Source organism: Equus quagga, unplaced genomic scaffold, assembly GCF_021613505.1.
Source record: "Equus quagga isolate Etosha38 unplaced genomic scaffold, UCLA_HA_Equagga_1.0 153_RagTag, whole genome shotgun sequence".
NCBI classification, from domain to species: domain Eukaryota; kingdom Metazoa; phylum Chordata; class Mammalia; order Perissodactyla; family Equidae; genus Equus; species Equus quagga.
In genome coordinates, this window is record NW_025796915.1 from 7,836,847 (window position 1) to 7,861,640 (window position 24,794).

General features: G+C 55.3%; 1 protein-coding gene across 2 annotated transcripts in view; it reads left to right on the forward strand.

Annotated features, from left to right (window-relative positions):
• LOC124233133 (integrin alpha-11) overlaps positions 1-24,794 on the forward strand; it is a 116,705-nt gene that overhangs the window by 80,505 nt on the left and 11,406 nt on the right. For both annotated transcript variants that reach the window (XM_046650271.1, XM_046650270.1), the window contains exons 11-22: positions 367-511; positions 4,042-4,190; positions 7,336-7,476; positions 7,755-7,958; positions 8,613-8,743; positions 11,567-11,733; positions 13,092-13,234; positions 14,712-14,822; positions 17,215-17,300; positions 18,110-18,317; positions 22,057-22,155; positions 23,609-23,685. In XM_046650271.1, coding sequence (XP_046506227.1) covers positions 367-511; positions 4,042-4,190; positions 7,336-7,476; positions 7,755-7,958; positions 8,613-8,743; positions 11,567-11,733; positions 13,092-13,234; positions 14,712-14,822; positions 17,215-17,300; positions 18,110-18,317; positions 22,057-22,155; positions 23,609-23,685 — 1,661 coding nt within the window. The remainder of the gene's footprint in view (positions 1-366; positions 512-4,041; positions 4,191-7,335; positions 7,477-7,754; positions 7,959-8,612; positions 8,744-11,566; positions 11,734-13,091; positions 13,235-14,711; positions 14,823-17,214; positions 17,301-18,109; positions 18,318-22,056; positions 22,156-23,608; positions 23,686-24,794) is intronic.

A 24,794-nucleotide genomic window follows, 5' to 3' on the forward strand; every position in this document is an offset into this window, starting at 1 on the left:
GCAGGGACACAGCTCAAGAGAGTCTCAGAAGGGAGGTATAGTGACAAGAGATTTCCTAGAGGGGTTTTGAAGCCCAAAGAGGAATGGAGGTTTGGTCCTGGATTTGGAGTTTGTTTCTAGAACATTTCTTTTTTCCTAAGGTCCTATCCTTGGGATCAGCTTAACCCATTTTGTGCTAAAGATGGGATGGGGCAAGAAGGTCCTCGGCTCATTCAAAAGCCGAGAATCCTGGCTGGAAGTTAGGTTGCTAAATAATGAGCCCAGGAGAAGGTGCCCGCGGTGGCTGGCAGATTCTTCACGGTACAGCCTTCCCGGTGAGGGGCACCCGGGAACTCTAGCTGACATGTGTCCCCTCCCCAATGACAGGACGGGATTCTGCTGGGAGCCGTTGGCGCCTATGACTGGAACGGAGCTGTGCTAAAGGAGACCAGTAGCGGGAAGGTCATTCCTCTGCGCGAGTCGTACCTGAAGGAGTTCCCCGAGGAGCTCAAGAACCACGGAGCGTATCTGGGTAAGAGCCAGAGCCGAGGGCGCTGATGGGCAGGGGGTGGGGAGGGGCCCCGGGGGCCCCAGAGCCCACCCACACACGAGGCGAGGGGCCTGGCTGTGCATCTTCTGTGCTGATTCAAGCCCGGGGCAGGGGCCGCTGCCTCTTCAGCCTGGCATCCACCACCCCCAGCACCACAGCTCTGGAACCGGAACGGGCTCTCGGCAAACAGGTAAATAAATGACAAGCAGCACACCTGTACCTCCAACGTGTTTCAGTCGATGCTTCTAAGACACTGGGCAAGCTATTGGCATGTCTTTAAAGCTTTCTGCCCTGACTAGGGTTTCAGCGCTCTGAACCTACCTTCCAAGGCAAAATGCAGGTCGAGGGGAAACCTACACTCGTGCTTATGCCTTACTATTCACCATCAAAGCCAAAGTGACTGCCCATTAGCACTCTGGAAGCGGACATTCTCCAAAGAGGAGCACCAATCACTGACGTCCCAGCACTGAGCCCTTAACCCGCTGACCCCAGTGCCCTCCAGCTCCAGAAAGCAGGGCCCCAGCCGTCCACACCAAGGCCCACCCACCACAGCTGGGTCCTTTCGGAAAGGGCTGAGCCAGAGCCAAGGACAGCAGGGAGTGAACGTCCAGGGCTCCCACTGGCTCTGGATCTTTCTGAATTTCAGAACCACATCTACCGTCTGTGAAGTCACTCGTCATTAATGCCTCCTCTGACCCCAGTCCGCTGTGGACCTGGGCCATCCAGAGTGGGCAGTATCTGTCCGCACGTCCGTCCTCTCCCTAGTGCTCCCTCCCATCCCCACTTTGCCCCTCAGCTACTCTCACGGCCTGTGATGCTACCCACACTGTGGTTACTCCATTTTCCATCCCCAACCTTGGGACCCTCAGCTAACAACAGGGCAGGATGCCAGAATCTGGACTGTGCCAGAAAATCTAGAGGATCTAGAAGCTTCTAGATCCCTAGAAGTTCCTCAACAGTACCTGGCCCTAGGGCCTGGGTTCCACTGAATTCTGTTGATATTAGACCGGGCCTGCGTACAGAGCACCTGTGGTCGATGCTGTCAGAGTGCAGTGGAAACCAGGACACAGCCCCCGCCCTCAATCTGCTTCCCAGCTAGTTAGAGAGAAAGAAAAATCAGTACACAAGTGAGGTCAGAGCCCAAATAAATAAAAAGGAGGGAGAGAGTGGATGCCTTGCCTTGGCAAATGCTCAAACACTAGGAAAGATGTCAGAAGAACAAAGGCTTGCACCCTTTACTTCAAATCAGTCGTGGTATCTCGTGCTCCTCATAGTGCCGAAAGTGAGGACACCAAGTGCGGGCGTACGACGCAGGTGTCACGAAGCATTAAATAACAGGCAGATAAATAACATCAGGGCCCAGGGCCCCAAGCGAGTGGGAGGCATGCTGTGGGTGGTTGTGGCGCCTCAGCCTGGCACATTCTGGCACCCGTGGTGCAGGAGCTGGGCCTACACCAGCTCTCCAAAGCAGGAAAAGATTTGAATAAGCCACAAAGGTCCAAGCAAAAGAGGGCGGGGCGGGAAGTGCTAGGCGAGTTCAGGACCCAGGAGGCAGACGGTGTGGCTGGAGCGGAGGGGAGCAGGGGGGACAGGAAGGGGAAGGCGGGGGAGGGCCGGCTGCAGCAGGAGGCCTCGAAAGCCAGGTTAGGAGGGTTGAGCATTTTCTTGTTGGCAGTAGGGAGATAGTGAGGGTATCTGAGGAGGGGGCAGCAGGATGAACGCCACCTCCCTTCCCCAGCCCAGCAGAGCCGTCCTCCTCCTCCCAGAAGACGCTGGTGGGGTAGAGCCAGGCTGAAGGACCCTCAGGAGGCCCAGCTGTCTTCCCTTAACCACAGTCAGTGCCTTGGGTGGGGGTCCTGAGGGAGTGCCTTCTCTCCTCCTCCTCTCTCTGGGGCTCATCCAGTGAGGGCAGTGTCTGGGATCTCTGGAAGAGTCCCCCCTACGTGCCCCGAGGGAAAGGAATGGTTTAGGGGAAGGAGGCTGGGAGGCCAGGCTCTCCGCCTCCACACTGAGGAAGCTGTATGGACTTCTGGCCACGGGACCTCTTGGCAGGCCTTCGGGGAGGCTGGTCCAGCTTTTGCTGGACCAAGAACCACATGGGAACTGAACCCACAACCAACAGACTATGGGAAGCAGGAAGTTCTCAGTGCTGCTGGGAGCTTTGAGAGTCAGCCCACACAGGCCCCCAGGACGTTAGGCCCTCAGGCCTCGCCACCACCATGGTCCCTCCTTCCGGGGAAGCCTAAAAGTCCAGGGTCAGTGGAGAACACTGTCAGTAGCACCACTGAGGGCTCAGCTCAGAAGAATTCTTTGTTCCACACCTCAAGGCTTATCCCACCCTCCCCTCGTGTATTTATGGTTGTGCTAAGTACACGGCCACGTTAGCCACCTACATGCGATATCCTGGCCTTACCGACCTTTCAAGCCCCACTTCCCAGAATTCACCTCCAAGAGTCAAAAATGATGTATCTGGAACTCAAGTAGCCCGGCCTACTGCACCCATGCTTCTGGCCACCAAATCAGCCAGATGCTCGTCCACGCATCCTGCAGCCACTCTGGAAGCAACCGGTGGGACCCGAGTGACAGTGTTCCCCACACACACGCACGCGGGCACCCACGCAGAGACATGCATGCATGGTGGAAGGAGACATCTATTCCCCAGAAACAACCGAGGAACTGCCAACAAGGCCGGACACCCATCTAAAAGCTAGGATCCAGTATCCAAATCATCTGGCAGAAAGTGGGAGTCTCAGCTTTGCACATCTGCCGGGCCCCCTTTCAGTAGAGTCGCCGGAAGGTGCTGCATATGCACAGCTCCAGATTCACCGTGATCGGGCCAAGCCAGCCAAGAACACGGACTGGTGGCCTTTCCAGAAGGAGCCCGTGGGCATCCATTTCTGCCTCTTTTACATGGTATATGTGTGGACTGAGGGGAGCCCAGGAGCTCCCTCCTTTGAGTCTGCAAAGCTGTGGGGCTGCAAGAATCCCTGAGCCTCCGCGGGGATGCACAGAGTGGAGTAGTTCCTTACACCTGCACAGCCAACGCTAGTTTTCATGAACCACTTAGCAGGAGTTTGTGGGAATGAAGAGGGCGCTGGTTGGTCCTGAGAGAGACAGTTCCTGGGGATCAGAACAAAGGTTGAGTGAAGTGTGGCTAGGGCTCGCCCTGCTCCCTGCTCCCTGTACTCCACCGTCATGTGAAGGAGGGGATGTGTACGTTCCCGGTCAGCAGTGACTTTTAGTGGTCCCACTGGCTTCTTTCATTCCCTCCGGCAGCGGGTGGGGTGCAGTGAGCTCCACGCCCTCCACAGGCCTCTCCTGAGCCCTCCTCTCCCAGGCCTCCTCAGCTGTGCCTGGGAATCACGGCTCTGCATTTTCCAATAAGCTCGGCCTGCTCTGAACACACTCCCTGCACCGGCCCAGCCTTGGGCTCAGCTGAGCCATGTGCCAGTCCCTCTCAAGGCCTGCTGAGGACTCGAGGCCAGAGACCAGCCTGTTTCCTCCTGTGGCAGGGTACACAGTCACGTCGGTCGTGTCCTCCAGGCAGGGGCGGGTGTACGTGGCCGGAGCCCCACGGTTCAACCACACGGGCAAAGCCATCTTGTTCACCATGCACAACAATCGGAGTCTCACCATCCACCAGGCCCTGCGGGGTGAGCAGGTAAGGGAGGTGGGGGCCGGGGGTGGGGGCTGAGGAGGCAGGACAGAGAGGGGAAGGGTGGGCTGGAGGGTTCTCTGAAGCTCGTCTCTTCCCTCTTAGTAGGACTGTCCCCAGACCACAAACATCCTTCCTGGTTGCGGGGCACATGCCTCCTTCACACCAGCCTTGGAGCTGGACTGTCCTGTCCCCAGAAAGCCAGGCCCTGGTTCCAGCTACAGCAAGGAGAACCTGGGAGAATGTGCTGCCTGCGTTTCATGGACCTCTTGCCTCTGCCGCATTTGCCCGGCTCTGCCCGTCACCGGCAGCTTCTCTCTGGGTCAGGGCTAGAGTTAAGAGCTGGAGGGAGCACCTGGGCTCTGGCTGCCCAGCCTGGGCTGCCAGGGCCCCCAGGCCTCCTGAAGGGGCAATCATGTTCCTCAAGCCACCCTCTTGCTGCTGGAAGTGGGAGGAGCTGTGCATCCACCCACAGTGAGGCCCCATGGGTTCACCAAGACGCCAGCTTCTTTCCTTCTCCTGAAGTAGTACCAGTGCAGATCCGTACAGCTGCTGATGCCGCTGCCCCGCCCGGGATGTGGTGGGCAACCAGACTCTGTTGCTAAGAGTCTCGTGTTGGAGGGTCATGAATGGAGACTGGAAAACTGTGATAAGTCACTGGTGGTGAAAAGATGGAAAAACAGGGTTCTGATCCAAGTCATTTCAATAGCCCAGGAAAACTGGAGTCCCGAGAAGCAGCGTAGCTTTTCCAAGGTTATATGGTGGATGCATGGCTGGGTCAAGCTCAGAATCCAGGACTCTTGGTGGTGCTGTCTGCATTATGCTACCTCCTGGCAAGCCCCAGCAACCCCCAAACCAGGCCTCGGCACCCCCTGCCTGGCAGCATCCAGCATCCATGGCACCCTGGGCCTGAGCAGGGCCCTGTGCAGGCCCGTACTGTCCTTCCCAGCTTGCCCTCACTTCTCCAGAGCCTGGGAACAGCCCTGTCTCCTGCCTCTTCTGCTGCCCTTGGCCTGTCACCATGAGGATGGGCTCCTCACTAGGTCTAACCTAAACCCCTCTAGCTGCAGGAAGCCATCGTTGCACCGTTCCTCGTCCTGTCTCAAAGGCACCGGTGGACCCGGGTGCTGCTCTGTCCCCCAGCCTCCATCCTGCCCACCCACACTCCACCCGGCAGGCTCTTCCAGGAATCCAAGGCTAGACCTTGAGAGCTGGAGGGAATTTGCTGATGAATTTATCGCATGTTTTACTGCCCGGTTCCGCCTCCAACATCTGAATGAGAAACCACAGTGCTGCAGGCAGCTAAATTAAGTGGATTCCAAATCGCCATGACACACACAGCTGAGGCCACAGATTTACACAAACATCCCCTCCCTCTTCCCTTATTTGCTCTGTCTGCCTCTTAATTACTTTATGTAGGCACCTCTCTTCCCTCCCCGACCCTGTGCTTGTGATTTCCTCTTTCTCTCTTCTGTATTTTTATCTTTCTCCTCAGTTAAAAGCTTTTAATGCTTGAGGATAGATCTCTTCTGGAAGCGTCCTCAGCCAAGGGCTGCCTGGGTGGGTGGATCACGGACTCGGGTGTCGGGACCCGAGTTCCAAGCCAGCTTGGGTGTGACTAGCCTTCTGACCTTGGGCCAGTGGCTCAAGTTCTCTGAGCTTCAGCTCCTTGCCTGTGAAGTGAGGGCGGTGATCTCTCGGGAGGTGGCCCTGGGGCTGTAAAGGAATCCCACCAGGCCTGGTGGCCGGAAAGGCTCCTCCCCGTTCCTAAGGGGCCCACTGGTCCAATGCACATTTGTTGAGTCCCTCCTGTGTGCCAGGCACACACCCAGGCCCGGAGAGAACACAACACGCACAGTGCCCACTCTCATGAGGCACCCCATGGAGGAAGCAGGTGCTGGTGGGAAGAGTACACAGCTTGGGAGGCATCAGGAGGGACACCCCCTGCAGGGAGTGGCGTGGGGAAGGGCAGGTGGACATTATCTGGGGGTGGGGAGCGGTGCAGACCAGAGTACTTGCAGAGGGAAGCCTGGAACCCAGCCAGGGCCTGGGGCCTGTGGAGGAGAAACATCACTGGGATGTCAGAAGCGGGGGTGTGAGACAGAACGTGGGAGCCAGAGATGAGGGAGGGACGGAGGCCAGTCCAGCAGGGTCATAATGAAGAGTGTGGACTTTTTCCAGAAGGCAAGGGAGCAGCATGGTCAGCTGCTAGAGGTCACTCTGGCTGCCCATAGGGGTGGCTTGGAGGGGCTGGCCTGGAGGCAGGGGCCCCTTTGGAAGGAGCCCCCCCCCCTGAGGAATAAGCTGCAGAGAGGAAAGTAGGTGGATTCAGGACATGTCTGGCATACACCAGGCAGGACTTGCTGGGAGGCCTCAGGTGGGCAAGGTGGAGGCCTGGGCCAGAGGAGCCTCAGGTTTCTGACTGAGTGGGTGGATGGTGCCCAAGGTGGGAGAGGAACACAGTGAATGCTCGAATACTGAAAAGAAATCCTAGGTCACCGTCCCAGGTGCCAATCCCACAGGGATTTGGAACATTCAAAATTGAAACGAGCTAAACATCCACCAATAGAAGAAACACATTTGGCACATGCATAAAATGGAATATTATAGAATCACCAATGATCGTTTTGTAAAAAATATATATAACACGTCATGGAGAAAATGTTCATGATCCATTGTTTTATTAAAAAATCAGTATATAAGCTATATGTATAGTATTATCCCAGATTGTGAAAACAAAACTACACACACACAACAAGCCCCACACCCTAGAGAAAACAGATGAAGAAAATACTCTAAAACATTCGTGGCAGCTATGGTTGGATGTTAGACTATGGGTGACATACTTCTTCTTTATACATTTTTATGCTTGTTTTTTGCCGTTATAATGTATTACAAACAGAACAAATAAAATTAAGTAATGGAAAGAAAGACGTGTGTGGGCGGGATGGATAACAGAAGGGATAAGTTAGAATAAACTGAAAACAGGTGAGTCCACTCTGTTGGTGGGGGTGAGAAGGAAGCCACCCTTCTCATTTGTTCACGAAAATTCTGAGTCAGAGGCTGCCCTCAGTTTCCCTCCATCCCTGGGAGTGAGGCGAGGGCTCCCAGCAGCGCGGCCCACTCCCCTCTCCCCATCCCCGTGCCGCAGATAGGCTCTTACTACGGGAGCGAGATCACCTCCGTGGATATCGATGGCAACGGCATGACAGACGTCCTGCTGGTCGGCGCGCCCATGTACTTCAGCGAGGGCCGAGAGCGGGGCAGGGTGTACGTCTACAACCTGAGACAGGTACGGGTGCGTGGCGCTGGGCGCCCTTGCTGGGGCACCTGACCCGGCCTCCACCCGGTATTCACGAGGGAAGCTGGGTCACGAGAGGGGTCAGCGCCCACTGACCTGCTGAGCCAGGCCAGGAAGAAGAAGAACCTCCTGTGTGGCTGGGCTTATGTAACAGAGAGGGGAGGCTGGGGAAAATGGGGTGGAAAGAGGACACTACAGGCCAGAGGGGATGGTGACCCTGAGGGCCCTTGCCAAGTCCCCCCAGCCTGTTCCCGCCCCTGGTGTTGCAGAACCGGTTTGTTTATAACGGAACGTTGAAGGATTCCCAGAGTTACCAGAATGCCCGATTCGGGTCCTCCATCGCCTCGGTTCAGGACCTCAATCAGGATTCCTACAATGACGTGGTGGTGGGAGCCCCTCTGGAGGACAACCACAGGGGAGCCATCTACATCTTCCACGGCTTCCGAGGTAGCATCCTAAAGACGCCGAAGCAGGTAACGCTCCCCCTGGAAAATGGATGGAGCTAGGACTGGACGTCCTAATAGCTCATGCTCAGCCCTGCGGTCCAGGATTTTCTTCTGCTCCTCGTACAGGAAAGGATTCCAGTGTGTCCTAGCTCTACGTGCCTCAGGTCGAAATTGTGAAATGGGTGCATTTGTCTTCAGGATCTTCCCATCACCCCTTTGAGCAACCTCTCCTTGCTTAACTCTATCTCCCCAACAACAACAAAACCCCAGGGACCCAAATCTCACTGCCCCTCCATTTGTGTTCGTGCAGTTGCCTGCAAATGGAGAACTCCTGCTTGGGCTTGCTCTCCTCTGGAAATGCTTCATGCTGGAAACCTTGCTCACCCCAAAAGTGACCCAGGTCCCATCCCCTCAGGGTCATCGTTTTTGCGTCCATATTTTCGTAGTAAAACAGTCTAATATACCATGGATAGCGATGCCGATGGGTTACCTGCAGGTCATCTGCATTTACACCTAATGGGGAACTCTCCTAAGACACAAGATCTTAATCCAAAAGGATGACTTAGTGGTAAGAATTTCAGGTGCCCTAACAGACCAGGAGAGGCCATAGCTTTGGGCTAGGGAAGTTCCCTGAAGGTTCTGATAGGCTCTCTCCAGCTTTTCCTTTTTCACTCTCTGCAGAGAATCACTGCCTCAGAGCTGGCTCCGGGCCTCCAGTATTTTGGCTGCAGCGTCCATGGGCAATTGGACCTCAACGAGGACGGGCTTGTCGACCTGGCGGTGGGCGCCCTTGGCAATGCTGTGATTTTGTGGTTGGTTCCCCCTTTTCTTGACTCTTGGGCTCTCCTGAGGGTCATGACGGTTACAGATATGTATCAGGATCTTTGTCCCTTGTCTTTCATCACTGTCGGCCAAACTCACCCTGTTCTGATCCCATCTCCTTTTTATGGAATTGCTGTATGATTTTTGAAGTTCAAATCCCTCTTCTCAATGGAGTTCTAGGATTTTAGAGCAATTTAATGTCAAAAAGCCCTTCTTAGAATTTGTCCTAAAAGTTCCGGGTACTTGGGCATATCTTCCACTTGAGCTTTTCAAGCTCCTTCCAGGGTCAGGCTGAGGGGATTGTTATCAGCTGGGAGGATCTCCCTTGTCCCCTAGCGTGAAAGAAAGTTAATGTAACAGAGATTTCCGTCCTCCAAAGCCTTTCTGACTTCTTGTTTCCTTTCTCAGGACCTTATTTCTGCACCACCCCACAGATGTTTGCCATATATCTGCATCCAGGGTCTCTCTCTGGCAATAGTCTACAGCTTAAAAAAACAAAGCTTTCTAAAAGTCCATGCATTTTACCCTATGATGTATTAGCTACATTTTGAGCCAAAAAATTTTTTAATTTGTGTTTTTTTCATATATGTTGATGAGATTTTTCATTATAAGTAAGATAACTTAAAGAAAATTTGGAAAATAAAGAAACAAGTTGCCCAGAGTTTCATCACCTTAACATTAAAACATTTTGGCATATTTCCTCCCAACCTTTTTCCGCCCACATAAAATTTTATATAAACACCATCACATTTTTCATACAACTCAAAGAAAGCATTAAACAGAGATATCGTGCGGCTCCCTGGGGAGATAAAGAAGGAGAGGGTAGGCTCTTGGTTCTCAAGAACACTAGAATCCAAGAGGGAACCGTCTTAGTCCAGGGTCCCGAGAAAACAGAGTCTGAGGCTGAAGCTTAGGCATCAGTGCTCTGGGCACCAGCTTCAACCCAGAAGAAGAAGTGAAGGCCGAAGGAGGCTGGAGAGGGAGGGAGAGCAGATCCGAGCGGAGGCTTGCTGAACCAGCCGCGGTCCCACAGTCAGTGCAGCTCCTTGCTCACAGTATCTCCAGAAAGGCAGACACTGCCTCTGCTGTTGCAGCAGCCCGTCGTAGGGGTGGGAGGGGCAGCAGTGTATCCGCAGGCTTCTCATGCCCCCCGTTTGCCATGGCCAAAGCTTCAGCTGCCCCACACCTCCAGGTGGTGTCTCCTGCCCCTCTGGCTGCGCTGAGGAAGGTCTCTGCAGGGCCGCCCAGCCACTGCAGGGTGCGCTGGCCTCTCTGAAGCTCTGCACTGTGCGGGGCTCTTAGGTCTTTGGTGCTGGTGGCAGCAGCAACAGCAGGTTGGGTGGTAAAGGTATTCGCTGTGTTGGTTCCAGCAAGGAAGCAAGATTGGTGACCAAGATCCAGGGTGGGGAGTAGACATCGCCTAGTGGGTCCTTAGGGTGACACATAAACTAAGTCCTTTACAGGAAAGAAGATACATACACAGGAGAGCATGCACACACACACCAAGAGAATCAGTCTCGCAGAAAGGATTGGGCCAACCTCTAGCTTTTGAGGCCTAAACCTCTGTGCTACCTGAGTGGTGATGAAATTGTGGGCTGGAGCCTTCTGGGGAGATTTTCTGGTCCAGCCCCATGGATCTGAAACGTGACTGCCCATTAGGATCACCTCTCATTGCCCCGGCTTTATCCAGACCACTTAAAGCAGAATTTCTGGGGCAGGGGCCCAGGCAGCAGTAATTTTTACAGACTCCCCAGGCGTTCCTATTGGGCAGGCAAGTTTGAGAACCAGTGATGCAAGCTATTATGTTTACACAGCACTCTGCACCGTCAAAGGGCCTTCTCACTCACTGCTTTGATCCTCACAATCCACATCAGAGAGATCAGGTGACCTGCCCAAGGTCCCATGAGGACCGACAAAGCCAAGACTCAAATGCACCCTTTTCCCTCCACAGCTCAGAGGAGGCGCCATCCATCCCCCTGATACTAAGGAAAGTTAATAATCATGCTAATACTCTGAAGCACCTAAAACACACTACACTTGTTTCATCTCATAAATGCATGGTTTGGAGAGGCAATGTGTCTCCTTCCCTAGTTATGTTTGACTTCCACCAACAGAAGAGTAAATTTGCATTTCTTTGGCTGCCTGGACCAGGAAGTCTGGGTGGACGGGTAGGCAGTCTCCCGGACAGTGAGTGGTTCGCTGTGTTGGCTGCACATTAGAATCACCTGGGCAGCTGGAACACCTTGCTCTTCAAAGTGTGGTCCACAGACCAGCAGCATCAGCATCACCCAAGAGCTAGAAATGCAGAATCTATGCCAACCTGTTGGATCAGGATCTGCATTTTAACAGATCCCCAGGAGATGTGCAACCGTATTAAAATCGGAGAAGCACTGCTCTAAGACATGTGGACGCCGGTTCTGACTTACTTGGACTTGGAATGCAACTTGAGCATCAGGATTTTTTTGAAGCTGTTCAGATTATTCTAATGTACATCCAGGCTTGGGAACCACTGCTCTAAAAGTGATGAGGAGGCAAAAGGAAGTCAGTATGGTCTGCAGCAAGTGTGGCCCCTGGGAAAGTGATGAAGGGCTCCTTTGAGGGGCGATGAGGTTGCTGAGCCCACCCCTCAGCACCTCTGCCCTTTTTTGCCCAATCCTTTGACATCTGGAGCCCTTCTTTGCTCCCCCCCTCCCCCACCCCCCAGTGGTGGTCTTGCAGATGCCATTCCCATCTGGCTCTCCACCTTTCCCCCTGAGGCACAGCAGGGCAGCCTGTGGCCCACCCCACCCCAGCTACTCACCCTTCTTCTCCAGGTCCCGCCCCGTGGTTCAGATCAATGCCAGCCTCCACTTTGAGCCATCCAAGATCAACATCTTCCACAGGGATTGCAAACGCAACGGCAGAGACGCCACCTGCCTGGCCGCCTTCCTCTGCTTCACACCTGTCTTCCTGGCGCCCAATTTCCAAACGGCAACAGTTGGTAAACCAGGCCCCTCCCCACTCTCCCAGCTCGGTCTCCCTGGTGGATTTTGTGATTGCTCTGTTTCAAAACCTGGGCTTTGGCTGAAATGGGTTTTAAGTGCCAGGTCACACCGAGAGCCACCTTTGATGACTGCTAGATGCCCATTCGATGCTCTAATTCCTCTGCCCTAAAGGGCCAGGGAGGGGATGTCATGCCAGGGCGAGGAGGGCAGTGAGCAGCAGTGCCGAGCAAGGGAGAGGCCAGCAAAGAAGGAAATAGTCAGATACAGAGTTTGGGTCAGAACAGGGGACAGGATGCTGTGAAGCAAACTGGGGTGAGGAAGCCATGAAGTCAGCCTGAATGCAGAGGAAGAGTCAGCGCCAAGCCGGGGAGTGGGAACCCAGGCCGATGAAGACCCCAGTAGCAGAGTGGGCGTGAGTCTTTGGCAGGGCAGTTTCTTTCTGAGGGCCCATCATTTCCAGCCAAGGCTGGGGTCAGACATCTGCTCACAGCAGCCCTGGGCCCAGGCAGCCCCCGGAAGTGAGAGCTGGAGGCTCCCGTCTGGGCTGGGCCGTGCAGGAAATGGGGACTGTGGAGAGCTTCTCAGCCAAGGAGCAGGACCCACCAGACGAAGAAGGAATGGTCTCCCAGGGGGAAGATGAGAGCAAAGGCGGGCCTGGGTGGCTGTGCTCTTCTTTCAACTTCTATCTGTGAAAGGAGAAAGATGCAAGAACTGGCGCACCCAGAGGGCTAGCTAGGGTACAGGAGAACGGACTGAGCCTTTCCTGGATTAAGCAAGAGAAGGGGAGGAGGCTGCAGGCCTTAAGCCCTAGAACAGAGTGTGAGGTTTGAGGAGCTGGTGGGAAGGGCCTGGCTAGGCCTCCCTAGTGTGATGGGAACTGCCACCTGTCCAGGCTCTGACCCAGACCTGACGGGACCCCAGAGCTGAGGGCGAGACCTGGAAAGGGCAAGGGAGAGGTGGAGAGGTGTATTCATCCAGAAGGAGTTCAAACAGGGGCACTGCCCTGACCCCTCGTCCTATCTCCTCTCCTCATCTACCGGGTTCACCTTCCCCTCCATTTCTTCCTCTTTCTCTGTCCCTTTGCTGTCGGCCCATCTTTCTGTCTCCTCCTTCTGCCTCCCTCTTCTCTGCGGTTCCCTCCTTTTCCCCTTTCTCAGTCCTTCCCTCACTTTCTGCATGGGAGTTTCCCACCCACACTGGGCCTCATGACGGCAGGGGAGCAGCTCTTCCCTGGACAGCCTGGAGGGCTTCCTGAAGGAGGCTGCTTTTCGAGAGGCTATTTTAAAAGAGAGGCAAACTGTCTCGGGTAGAAATGTGGCTCCACCTTATTGGTCTTGCCCTCTGCCTCTTGCAGGCATCAGGTACAATGCCACCATGGACGAGAGGCGGTACACGCCGCGGGCCCACCTGGATGAGGGCGGGGACCGATACACCAACAGGGCTGTCCTGCTCCTCTCCGGCCAGGAACACTGTGATCGGATCAACTTCCATGTGCTGGTGAGCCTGACGCCCAGCAGCGCCACCAGCAGAGCCGGAGCTCCTGCGGGAAGGGGACACAGAGCTGGAGGAGGGAGAGGCAGAGGACTCAGCTGGTGCCAGGCTGGTTCTGAGCCCCCAGCAGACCTCAGACGGCCCAGCCAGGGGGCAGTGTCCTGGACCTCAGCCACCCCGTACTCATGCCCCAGAGAAAAGGCCACTGGGACACACTAGCTACCACCTCATCATACCCTCCTCCAAGATCCCCTCTTCATCAGCTCTCAGATGCCCGCCATTTCTTTAGCAGGGGCTGAAATCTGAGGAGGGCTTGGTGGGATCTAGCAGAGATAGGGGTCAGCCAGCGGAGGCCATGGCTCGAAAGGCAGTTCCCAGGCACTGGCTAACAATGAAGACCAGGGAGGGCGAGCCAGTAGTGTAGACAAGCTGGGAGGAGGGACAGAGAGAGGCCAGCCTGGCAGAGAGGGGGACCCAGGGCGTGCCCCATGTTACAGATAAGGAAGTGGAAGAGAAATCTGTCTCCTCCAGAAGCTTCAAATACCCAGGCCACAGCTCCAGCCTCAGAGACACAAGCAGGGGGCACTCAGAGCCCGCCTGACCCCAGGAGTTCAAGGGCCAAAGGTCAGAAAAGCAAGCAGATAGGAGAAGTCCTCGTGTCTGTTAATACACTGTCCCCTCTGACATGTTTGTGCAGTGGTTCTCAAAGTGCAGTTCTCCGGACCAGCAGCATCCCCATCACCAGGGGACTTGTTAGAAATGCATGTTCACAGGCCCCTTCCCAGAAGCCCTGAGTCAGAAACTGCGGTTGGGGCTCAGCCTGTTAACAGGCCCCCTGGGATTCGGATGCAAGCTCAAGTTTGAGAGCCACTGCCTTAATGCAAAGGAGCCGCTCGTGTCAGGATGTGGGGTGCACGGGGGAGAGCCTAGGGCAGCTCTAAGCATCCCCTTCTTTCCCATCTATACGTGGGACCAACCTGCATCGCCCCCGTTCTGTTCACTCGTTTGTTCATTCACTGATTTAACACATTTGTGAAGCCCTGTCACAGGGCTGCGACTGTGCCAAGAGGCTTCTGAGGGAGAAAGACTGACACATAATCGGATTCAATGCCAGTGAGAAGTTGTAGTAACAGGTCCAGACAGGTTGTGGGGATGGGGCACTGCCTGGCTTCCTGGAGGCCGAGGTGTTGGGTGACTGGTGCCTGGCATTGAGGATGACCCGCAGATTAGTGAAACATGCAGGCATCTGGGCTGGCAAATGCCGAGCCCAGGGCCCCTCTCCACAAGGCACAGTCTTCAGCCACGGACCCCACTGGGAATCTCCATCCGCCCAGGGCAGCTGCTCTATTCCCAACCAATCCTGAGGGCCAACAGGGCAGCTGCCCTCCCGACTTAGGGAAGGGGAAGTTCTCTCTCAGTGGTCCTGGCCCAGAGATGGATGCTCCTCCACCCTCACCCCTGTCCTCATCTCCTCGCCACACAGGACACCGCTGACTACGTGAAGCCAGTGACCTTCTCAGTCGAGTATTCCCTGGAGGACCCCGACCACGGCCCCATGCTGGACGACGGCTGGCCCACTACCCTCAGAGTCTCGGTACCTCCCAGTGCACAACTCCGGCCCATGCCCCGCCCCCCCGCCCCCCACCCCAGCCCGGACCCAGAGTGTGACAGGTACCAAGGAGTTCTGCCCCCAGCACGCCTTCCCACCTCCTGCCTGGCAAACCCACACGGGGCTCCTTCGCTCCTCCCTTGTGACCTGTGCTGAACAGTTTCTCCAGGGTAAGGCCCAGGCCTTCTGTTCAAGCTTCCCCGTAGCCCCAGCATGGGGTGAGCACTGAGTGGGCCCTGGAGAATCACAGGACCAGAAGGACCCTTAGCTCTCCATCGCCCGCCTCCCTCATTTACAGATGAGGGCACTGGAGGCTGGAGAGAGTGACTCAACCACTCACAGCCTGGTCTGCGGTTTGTTGAATGACTGACTAACAGACAGTCCTCCCAGCCCACTCCTAAGTGTTCCAAAAATAAGTAATTTTGGCCTCAGCCTTGGCTCTGGCCCTACCCCTCAACTATATTTTCTAATCTCTGACTGTAGGGACATCAGAGTTTTCTGGTGTCTAATATTCAGGTGCTCCTGTACCTGCAGCTCCACCTAAAGTGCGCTCAAAGGTAACGTGAGGCAGTTATCAGTTCTGCCTGAGCTGTGCTAGGAGAGCAGGCAAAGTGTGTCAAATGAAATATCTAATAACTGAACCCTGAGCATTTAGGAAATAACTTTAAAATATACCACAATGCCCTTAAGACCATGACCTGTGAGGTCCAGTCTCTGAGAATTATATAGAATCCAGCCTGCAAATAATTTCAAAATTATTCACATTCTTATTTGTATTTCCCCAACATAAAAGGGCTGTATAGTCAACAGCAAGGCTTCTGAAAGTCCCCTGTCTGCTCTCATACACCTCCAGCATCCCCCGGCCCAGACCTCCCACACTCCACCGCCCCACCCTCCACCTTCACACCTCCCCTCTCCTCCTGATCATGCAACACAGATGCCTAGGAGAGGCTGTCTTAAAATGCAGGTCAAGAGACAGCTGCACACCCACCGGGCAATGGGCAAGCTGAGGGGCGGGCTGGATTGAAACGTGTCTGATATCAGAGCACACGGATCTGAGCGAGGGCTAGGGAGCTCACCTTCGGGAAAAGTTAATGAATCTAAGACATACATGGCCTCTGTGACACCCGCTTCCCCTCACCTGGGTTTGGGCTGTGTTCCTGGTACGGACAGCTGTGCCCCTCAGCTCTAGACTTGAATATACCCAACTGCCTGCTGAGCATTTCGCCCTGGATGGGCCACAGATGCTTCAAACTCAAGGTGCCCCAAAACGGAACTCCTCCACTCAACCCCTCCATGGATGAGTAAACGGCGTGGCTGTCCTTCCAGACACTGAAAAGGAAACTCTGCCAGCATTCTGGGCCCTTTTTCTCCCTTAACCCTGACGAACTCCAGGTCCTATGGGTCCCACCTCTCAGGTCCCTGACCTGTTTTCTCCTCTCCACACCCACTACCACACTGACACCATCATCATCACTTACATGGACATTGCAGCAGCCTTCTTAATGGTCTCCCTGCCTCTGGTCTTGACCCTTCCAGTCTATCCACTCACAGCAGCTTTCAATATACGAGTCTGGCAGGACATTTCCCTGCCAAAAGTAGACGATGATTCCTATCAGTTGCAAGGCATGACCCCAAGGCCCTGTAAGAACTAGCCCCTGCCCATCCCTCCATCTCCTCCACCGCTTACTACAGCAACACTAAACTACCTGTCATTTCCCAAACTCACCACACTGCTTCATGCCTCAGGACCTTTGCACAAGCTTGTCCTTCCTCCCTGGCTTCCCACTCCTTATGGTCCATCTAGCTAACTTGGTCATCCTTCAGAACTCTCACCTACTGTCACTTTCCTGAAGCCTTCTCTGACCATCTACAGGCCAAAATAACTGTTACCTCCCTTCTGCCTCTTCTATTCCTCATACAGATTTCTTTTTTTTTTTTTTTTCACGTTTCACATTGCAATTATTTATTCACATGCCAGTCTTCCCCATGAGCTGGGAGCAGAAGCTGTGTCTTCCTCATCCCACATCCCCAGTACCAACCACCTTGCCCACTCCCACAGTCAATGATCAGTAAGTGTTGGCTGGAACCGCTCTGCTGGGTGAGTGCGGTGTTCTGTGCTATCAGCTCAGTTAAGAACTGAACGGGACCCAGGAAGAGTTGAGTTTTGAGCCATGTTTTAAAGAAAGGAGTAACTATGTGAAAGAAGAGGACAAGCAGTGTGGCGTCTGTGAAGAGGGCAAAGAGAAAACCCGTGTCTAGTGCAGTAGAGAGCAGAACTGGTGTGCTGGGGCGTGAGGGGTGGCCCGCAGCAAGGAGGGTGCTGGAGGCTGTGTGTCCCTATCCAGCCGCCCACCGCTGGCTCTCCCTGGTCCAGGTGCCCTTCTGGAATGGCTGCAATGAGGACGAGCACTGTGTCCCCGACCTCCTGCTGGATGCCCGCAGTGACCTGCCCACAGCCATGTGAGTCAGCTCCTCCGCGCCCCAACTATGAGACCTTTCCCTTCCCTGCTGGTGCATCTGGGGCCCCAGGGCCTGGATGATTTTCTGCACATCCTTCACGCAGACAGCGTGGGTGCAGCACTGCACGTGGAGGCAGGGTCTAGCCCAAGCTCTGCCTCCAGCTCCTGTGTGAACTCAGACAAGTCCCTTCCCCGTCCTGGGCCTCAGTTACCTCCTCCGTAAAATGAATAGTGTAATCCTCAAGCTCCTCAAACTTTGTTTAGAGAAGAGAATCTTTTCTTTAGCACCCAGACTACAAAACAGATAAAAGGTGGAGACCAGAGATGCAGAATTCTGGGTGCTCATCCCCCAACCTCTAGACTACGTGATCTCTAGGGTCCATCGACTGAGTGCTTGGGCTCGATGCTAAGGAGACTAGCAGAGGATGAGCAGTGTGTCCCCAATCCCCTGGAAGAAACAAATTAGGATGCAAAGAAAAATAATGAACAATATCCTATTTTAAATTTATGTAATATATTTTCAAGTAATTTTTGCTCAACTTTTATCCAACCATGAGATGATTTAGATAGAAGACATATGTACCATGACACATACAATAAATAGAAGTAGCACATTCAAACCTTATAGAAGGATGAAGAAGAAAATATTCTAAGCTAATAATCAGGATTGTCTCTACATTTAGCTCTGAGCTTCCTGGCAGCCAAAGCCAAAAGGGAAACATGCTGAATAGAGAGGTGATCCATGAGTCATGAGGTCTACGCTGCATTCCCATTCCATCTGAGTAATCCCTGGTGGTCTCTTTCCCACAGGGAGTACTGTCAGAGGGTGTTGAGGAAGCCCGCCCAGGACTGCTCCGCATACACACTGTCCTTCGACACCACGGTTTTCATCATAGAGAACACGCGCCGACGGGTGGCGGTGGAGGCCACGCTGGAGAACAAGGGCGAGAACGCCTATAGCACAGTCCTAAATATTTCACAGTCAGCAAACCTGCAGTTTGCCAGCTTGATCCAGAAGGTAAGACCTCGACCCTGCCAGTCCTGCCTGAGGTGAAGGGCAGAGGCAGGAAAGGGGGGGTCCAGGCGGGGGGCCTGCATATCAGAATCACCTGGGAGCTTAAAGATACCTATGTCCACACTTCTCTGGAGAGTCTAATAGGTCTGGGGCAGGGCTGGATCTGTGTGCTTTTCAAGCTGCCCAGGTGATGTCAGTGGGCAGCCAGGGCTGACAACCACGGGGGAGGGGAGTCTGAGCCCTTCAGAATGTGGGGAGGAATGTCCGTCAGCCTGTGTCCTTGGCCCTATATAGGGGCATGCTCACGTGCGCACACACCCCCCGCCACGTGCATGCACACCAGCACATACACACCCTCTGCCTACAGTTCATCCTCCAGGCTTTCTCGAAAGGGTCCTTCTAACAAGAATCAGGACAGGTTACTCCCACTTTCAAACTTCCAATCATTGCTAGCTGCTTTCACAACAAATTCCCAGCTCCTTAGTGTGGCATTCAAGGCCTTCCAGCTTCCCCACCCTCCACCTGCCCCTTCTCCCACCCCCACCCTCATTCCTACCAGCTGCCGCTGTTCCCCAGCACAGCTGCTCCTCCACACCGAGGCCCTGCCCACCACAGTCCCCTGCCTGGAACTCCCTCCCTCCGCTGTTCTTTCTTGGTGACCACTTACAGTGTCCGGGCACTGTGCTCAGCTCTTGCATGCATTATCCCTCACAACGACCCTGCGAGGTGGTGGTAGTACTGGGGATGGTGGTGGTGATATCCCCATTTTACAGAGAAGGGAACTGAGGCACAGAGAGGGGCTGTGTGGAGCATAGAGCTGGTAAGTGGCAGAGCGGGATTCTGCCCAGCAGCTGGCTCCTGAGCCTGCACTTCCTGACAGAGCATCGTCCTCTTGTCATGCTCTCTTGGATACCCTCTTGAAGCCCCAACAGGCCACACAGGGCCCGGCAGCCCCACACAGCCCTCTGGCACAGCCCTGTGCATGCTCCGAGGAAGTCCGCAGAGTCTGAGGGCTGCCCTGTGGCACTGAACTCCGGGGGGCAAGTGCTGTCTTAGCCAAGTCTGTCCCGGGCTCGGGCCAGGGCTGGGCACATACAAGTCCCTCAAGACATGTTTATTGAATAAACCCAGGACATCGCTGTCCTGTGTGGTGCTGGGGGGGTCCCAGGTCCCCTCAGACACAGACTCCGTCCTCACACATCTGAGTGTCAATGTGGAGCCCAGGGTGCAGGCCGGGACAGATGTCGGCCCTTCTGTCCTCACCTCCACCGCAGAACCACCCCCAGCACCCGCTGCCCCAGTGCAGAACGGGCCCTCCCCAGCCATAGGCGCACACACACACACACACACACACACACACACACACACACACACGAGCACTTCCCTTAGCCAGGCGGGGAAGCTGACTGGAGGGAGGCCACCCCAGGAAAGTCAGGGGAGACCTGGTCTCTGTGTCCTCCCTCCCTCCCCCTCCGGGGGCTCTCAGTGTCCTCAAACAGACCTCAAGGTGCCGCCTGAATGAAGGCCTGTGCGTGGCCACACTTAGTCCCTCTGGCAGGCCCGGGGCTGGGCCCCAACACCGCTCCTGCTCCATGGCCCGGAGGGAAGATGAGGGGCCCATGTGATGGTCTTTCAAAGTCCTCTCCTGCTGATAGATTTTCTGTCTGGATTCGGGGTATTTAGGGAAACTGAGCCCCAAACCTGCCTCCACCTCTTCCCGCTTCCCTGGCCCAGCCCTTACAATCCTGTGCCTGTTCATAACCCTAGCGGGGAGGAATCACGGAGTTTTGTTTCTGTGGCACAGAAGGGCTTTGGGAGCTGAGCGGAGGCAAAGAGAAGTGGGGAGCACCTTCTGTACAGTGCCGGGTCCACACATGGCAGGTGGCGTGTAGGCCTAGCCTGCAGCCCGGCTCCTTCACAGACGCCACCCATGCATTCAAGCCCGGGAGCTGCTCACAGCTGCAGTCAGTGCTCCCGACCTGTCTCCCCCGCCCTACCATCCGGCCAAGGGGAGCTCTAGTGGAGGACACATCCTCCCAGCGACAGACAAACGTGTCAGTCTGACCACACACAGGCAAAACCATACAAACCTACAGATACAGCCGAGGAAAGGCACATGCTCTGTATACATGCCACTGGGTGCATGCACACACGTGCACCGACATGCAGGCCCACACGCACAGAGTCTACACAGACGTGCCTTTACATCCACATGCAAATGCGTACCAGAGATACACACAGGCATGTGCCCAGGCGGTGCCCAAGGCAGATACAAATAATCATTATAATGATTTGTTGTTAGTGCCATTGATTCTATTCCGACTCCTAGCGACCCCGTGTACAGCAGAGCAGAGCCCTGCCCAGTCTTTCTGCGCTGTATCAGAGAGTGCTCCGCTGCTATTCACAGGGTTTTCAGGGCCAGTTTTTTCAGAAGCAGGTGGCCAGGTCCTTCTTCCTAGTCTGTCTTAGTCTGGAAGCTCCACTGAAACCTGTCCACCATGGGCGACCCTGCTGGCATGTGAAATACAGGTGGCATAGCTTTCAGCAACATAACACCACACAGCCACCACAGTGTGACAGCTGACAGACAGGCAGTGTGGTCCTCTGGCCTGGAAACAAACCCAGGCAGCGATGGCGAGGGCGCCAAGTCTTAACCACTGGACCCCCACGGCTGGCTGTCATAATGATAGCTGCCATATTGCATGATGACACTATTCTGGGCCTTGAACCAGGCACTGCGTTTACATGCACTGTATCATTTAGTCCTCATAACATACGAGGCAGGTACTATCGTCCCCATTTAACAGAGGAGCAAAGTGAGACCCATGCAAATGAGTTCAGGGCCAACCAGCGTCAGCCAGAGCACCGCGTGAGAGTCCCTTCCTGCTGGACCTGAGCTGAGGGGACACCTGTGCTAGCCCAGCAGGGCCCCAGCTCAGACAGGCTAGGGAAGCCTGGTGGCATTTCCCCCTAGACGCTGCCACCTCTTTCTGAATAGCCACCAGCCAGAGAGTGACCTGCTGTTGAGAGCCCTGAACCAAACAGTGGTGGGAGGGCTTGAAAGGGGCGGAGCCATGGAAAAAGAAAAGAGAGAAAGCGCTGCGGGGAAAGCCTGTGGCAGCAGAGGCTCCGGGGGAGCTCCTGGGAGGCACAGACACAGCCCCGCCCTGGGGGAGGTGGAATAGAGTCTCAGAAAGACCCCCATGGCCCCGCCAGGAGGTCAGCCCACAACCTGCCCACCATTATTCTGGGTTACAAAGTCATGCAAGACCCTGAAGCCTCATTTCATGGCTCAAAAGGATCCTTTCCAATCCCTCTGGCAGAAGACGTGCCTCAATCAAAGGGCCAGAGGGAGGCAGGACAGCCAGACTGCAGAGCCTTCAGAGCCCAGCCCGGCCGCTCTCCAGCGGGCTGAGCTCCTCACTGCAGCCTCTGGGCCTCAGTGTCGCACCTGTAAGCGGGATGATAAGTCTGCGTCCGGGCGCGATACAGGGGGAATGACAAAGCACACACATGAGCACCTGCCACTTTCCAACGAGGCCGCGATGAGTGCGTCCACAGGCTACACTATGCCCACCACGCTTCCGCCCCAGAACCAAGCCACACCCCAGCCTCCAGGGCCCCGTGTCCCAGACCCACTGGCCTGGGCTGCAGCTTCCACCCGGGCTTGGGGGGAAGCGGTCCTAGGCCTGGTCTCAGGCCCCTCCTGACTGCTGTCTGTGGCATCCCCACCCACCCCCAGGACGACTCGGACGGCAGCATCGAGTGCGTGAATGAGGAGAGGAGACTCCACAAGAAAGTCTGCAATGTCAGCTACCCCTTCTTCCGGGCCAAGGCCAAGGTTGAGGCTGGGGGCTGTTCCGGGGTGGGACCAGGGAGGGTACTGGGAGGCACCAGGGAGGCAAGAGAAATGGAAGTAAGCAGAGGGGATGACTGGGAAGGACAGAGAGACCTGACAGCGGCTTTTAAGAATATTAGATTTTTCTCCCATGAATGACATTCAAATGACCTAATGAGCCAGCCCGCCCAAGAGAGGCCCCTTCACCTCTGGGGGGTCCTGTCACTCCCCCCACCCCTTTCCCATCACCTCTTGGCCAATCCCACTGTCATTTATCCTAACAAGTTTTTAAATGTCTGAGCTCTGCCATCATGCCGTGCATGGGGAGAGATGGGGAGAAAAACAAACATTTCTTGGGCACTGCCATGTGCTTGGAAGTGCACATGAAGGGAGTGTGGTGTGTGTGATGGGAGAAGCTAATTAGCAGGGAAAGGAAGGTAGACCCCACATTGTGGGGCGTGTGCCCATCACCCTGGGGCAGTGGGCAGCCACTGGAGGTTCTGGAGCAAGAGAAGACCTGACTGAGGCCAAGCTGCTTGTAAAGTGGGAATCAGATAGAGGGGAGTTTGAGGCGGAAGCCAGCTGGGGAGCAGGGTCTGCAAGGCTGGGGAAGGGGAGGAGCCGGGGGCAGGGGATTATGGCTCCTTGTCAAAGACCCTCCTCAGCAGGATACAGGTCAAGACTGTTGTTTTCAGGGTGAGGCACTGACAAACCCAGGAGCTCTAGAGTGAAGACCCAGGGAGCAGCACGAGCTTGCCCACCCCACCCCGGCCACTCCCTGGGAGAATGGGGCCCTGAGGCCTCCTTGGGGAACTCCATGAGGGCCAGACCTGGGAAGAGCCCAGGGGTCTGAGCAAAGCCCCAGTAACACCCCGAGGTCTGGCAGAAGCTGCGAGAAGGGTCAGATGTCACAGGGCCACAGTCAGGGGACCCAGGCCCCACTCCCGGGCAAAGGCCCAGGGAAGTTTCAGGACCCATCAGAGTGGCGGGAGGGCCACTGGACAAGGAAGGCTCAGACAGCCCCACCCCCACATGCAAGAACAAGGGGTGGATGAGGTGGTCTTCTGGCCCCCACATCCTGTGGGGCACGGTGATGGCCATCTCCCCTCCTGCCATCGTCTCCCACCCCGAAAACCCTGCAGAAAGAGTCTGAAGTTGGACTTGCTGTCCTCTTCTAGTTGCCTTAGTTAAAAACAAAAAGGAAGAGGCAGGAGGAGCGCTGGCCGCACAGCCAAGAAACCCCACCAGGGGAGCTGTTGTCTTTGGCTGCGTCCCCCGAGGCAGCCCCCACTCAGCTCACGTTACTCCGGCACCTGGTCCTCCCTTCCTCCAGCCCACTCCCAGCCAGCAGAGCCACCGAGCAGGCAGGGGCAGGAGGCTGGGCCAGGGCTGGTTGGGGCAACGCCCAGACATGCAGTTCGCCACCACCCCTGCTGCAGTGACCTCTTCCTTGCAGGTGGCCTTCCGTCTAGATTTCGAGTTCAGCAAATCCATCTTCCTGCACCACCTGGAGATCCAGCTCACAGCCGGCAGGTCAGGGCCTCGTCCCCCCCCCCCCGGGCTGGATGCTCCTGGGCCTGTTCTGCTGCTAGCAGCTGCCCCTCCCTCACTGAGTCCCCCACCATGCCCTGTCCCTCACTGCCCTGACCAACCCCGCAGCGTGGGCAGCCTGCTGCCAACTGTGCTGCCTCAGCGTCCATTCTTGGGCGGCCTGGATGTAAATAATACCCCTAACTTTATACGGCATTTTATATAGCAGTTACTTAGAAACCCTGCAGTTAGAAATCACTGTACATACTATATCTCAGTCAGTCCTCACAGCAGCCCCTTAAGAAGGCAAAGCAGGGGTCCAGCCCAGTGATGTAGTGGTTAAGTTCATGCATTCCGCTCTGGCGGCCTAGGGTTCATGGGTTCAGATCCCGGGCATGGACCTACACACCACTCATCAAGCCATGCTATGGTGGCATCCTACATATAAAGTGGAGGAACATTGGCACAGATGTTAGCTCAGGGCCAATCTTCCTCACCAAAAAAGAAAAGGCAAAGCAGGGGTTATTTCTCACCCCACCTCCCAAGTTACAGGTAAGAAAAACAAGGCTCAGAGTTGAGTGAGTTTCCCAACAACACACAGCCTTACTCTATGTGGGTCTGTCTGTGTGTCTCCCAGGCCCCCCTGAGGTGGCTCACTATCTGTTGACACCGTGAATCACCGTGTGTCAGCAGTGAACACATTGGAGGCAGGGAGGATTCTGGCTGCTCTGGAGCCTTAGAAACCCTCCTGAGAACTCCACACTGAGAAGGAAATACTGCAAGCAAACCCAACACCGACATTCCAGCCCACACACACACACGCACACACACGCATGCACACACACACATGTGCATGCAAGCCAGCGGTCATGGGAGCACTAGGGATCCACAGCCCAGCACAGCTCACCTCCCGGCTGTAGGTACACAAGCTGTGCACTCTGGGCGACCTCTCCCTCCACGTGAGAGCAGGATCATAGGATGTGTCAGGGCCTCAGGCCACCCTCACGCAGCTCCCTGCCCTCAGAACACAGCCCGTTCTCACGGGAAGATGAGTGCCCTTGCAGAGTAGTGCCATGCACCCCTAGGCTGTTTGTGGGTGTTTGTGAATTAGA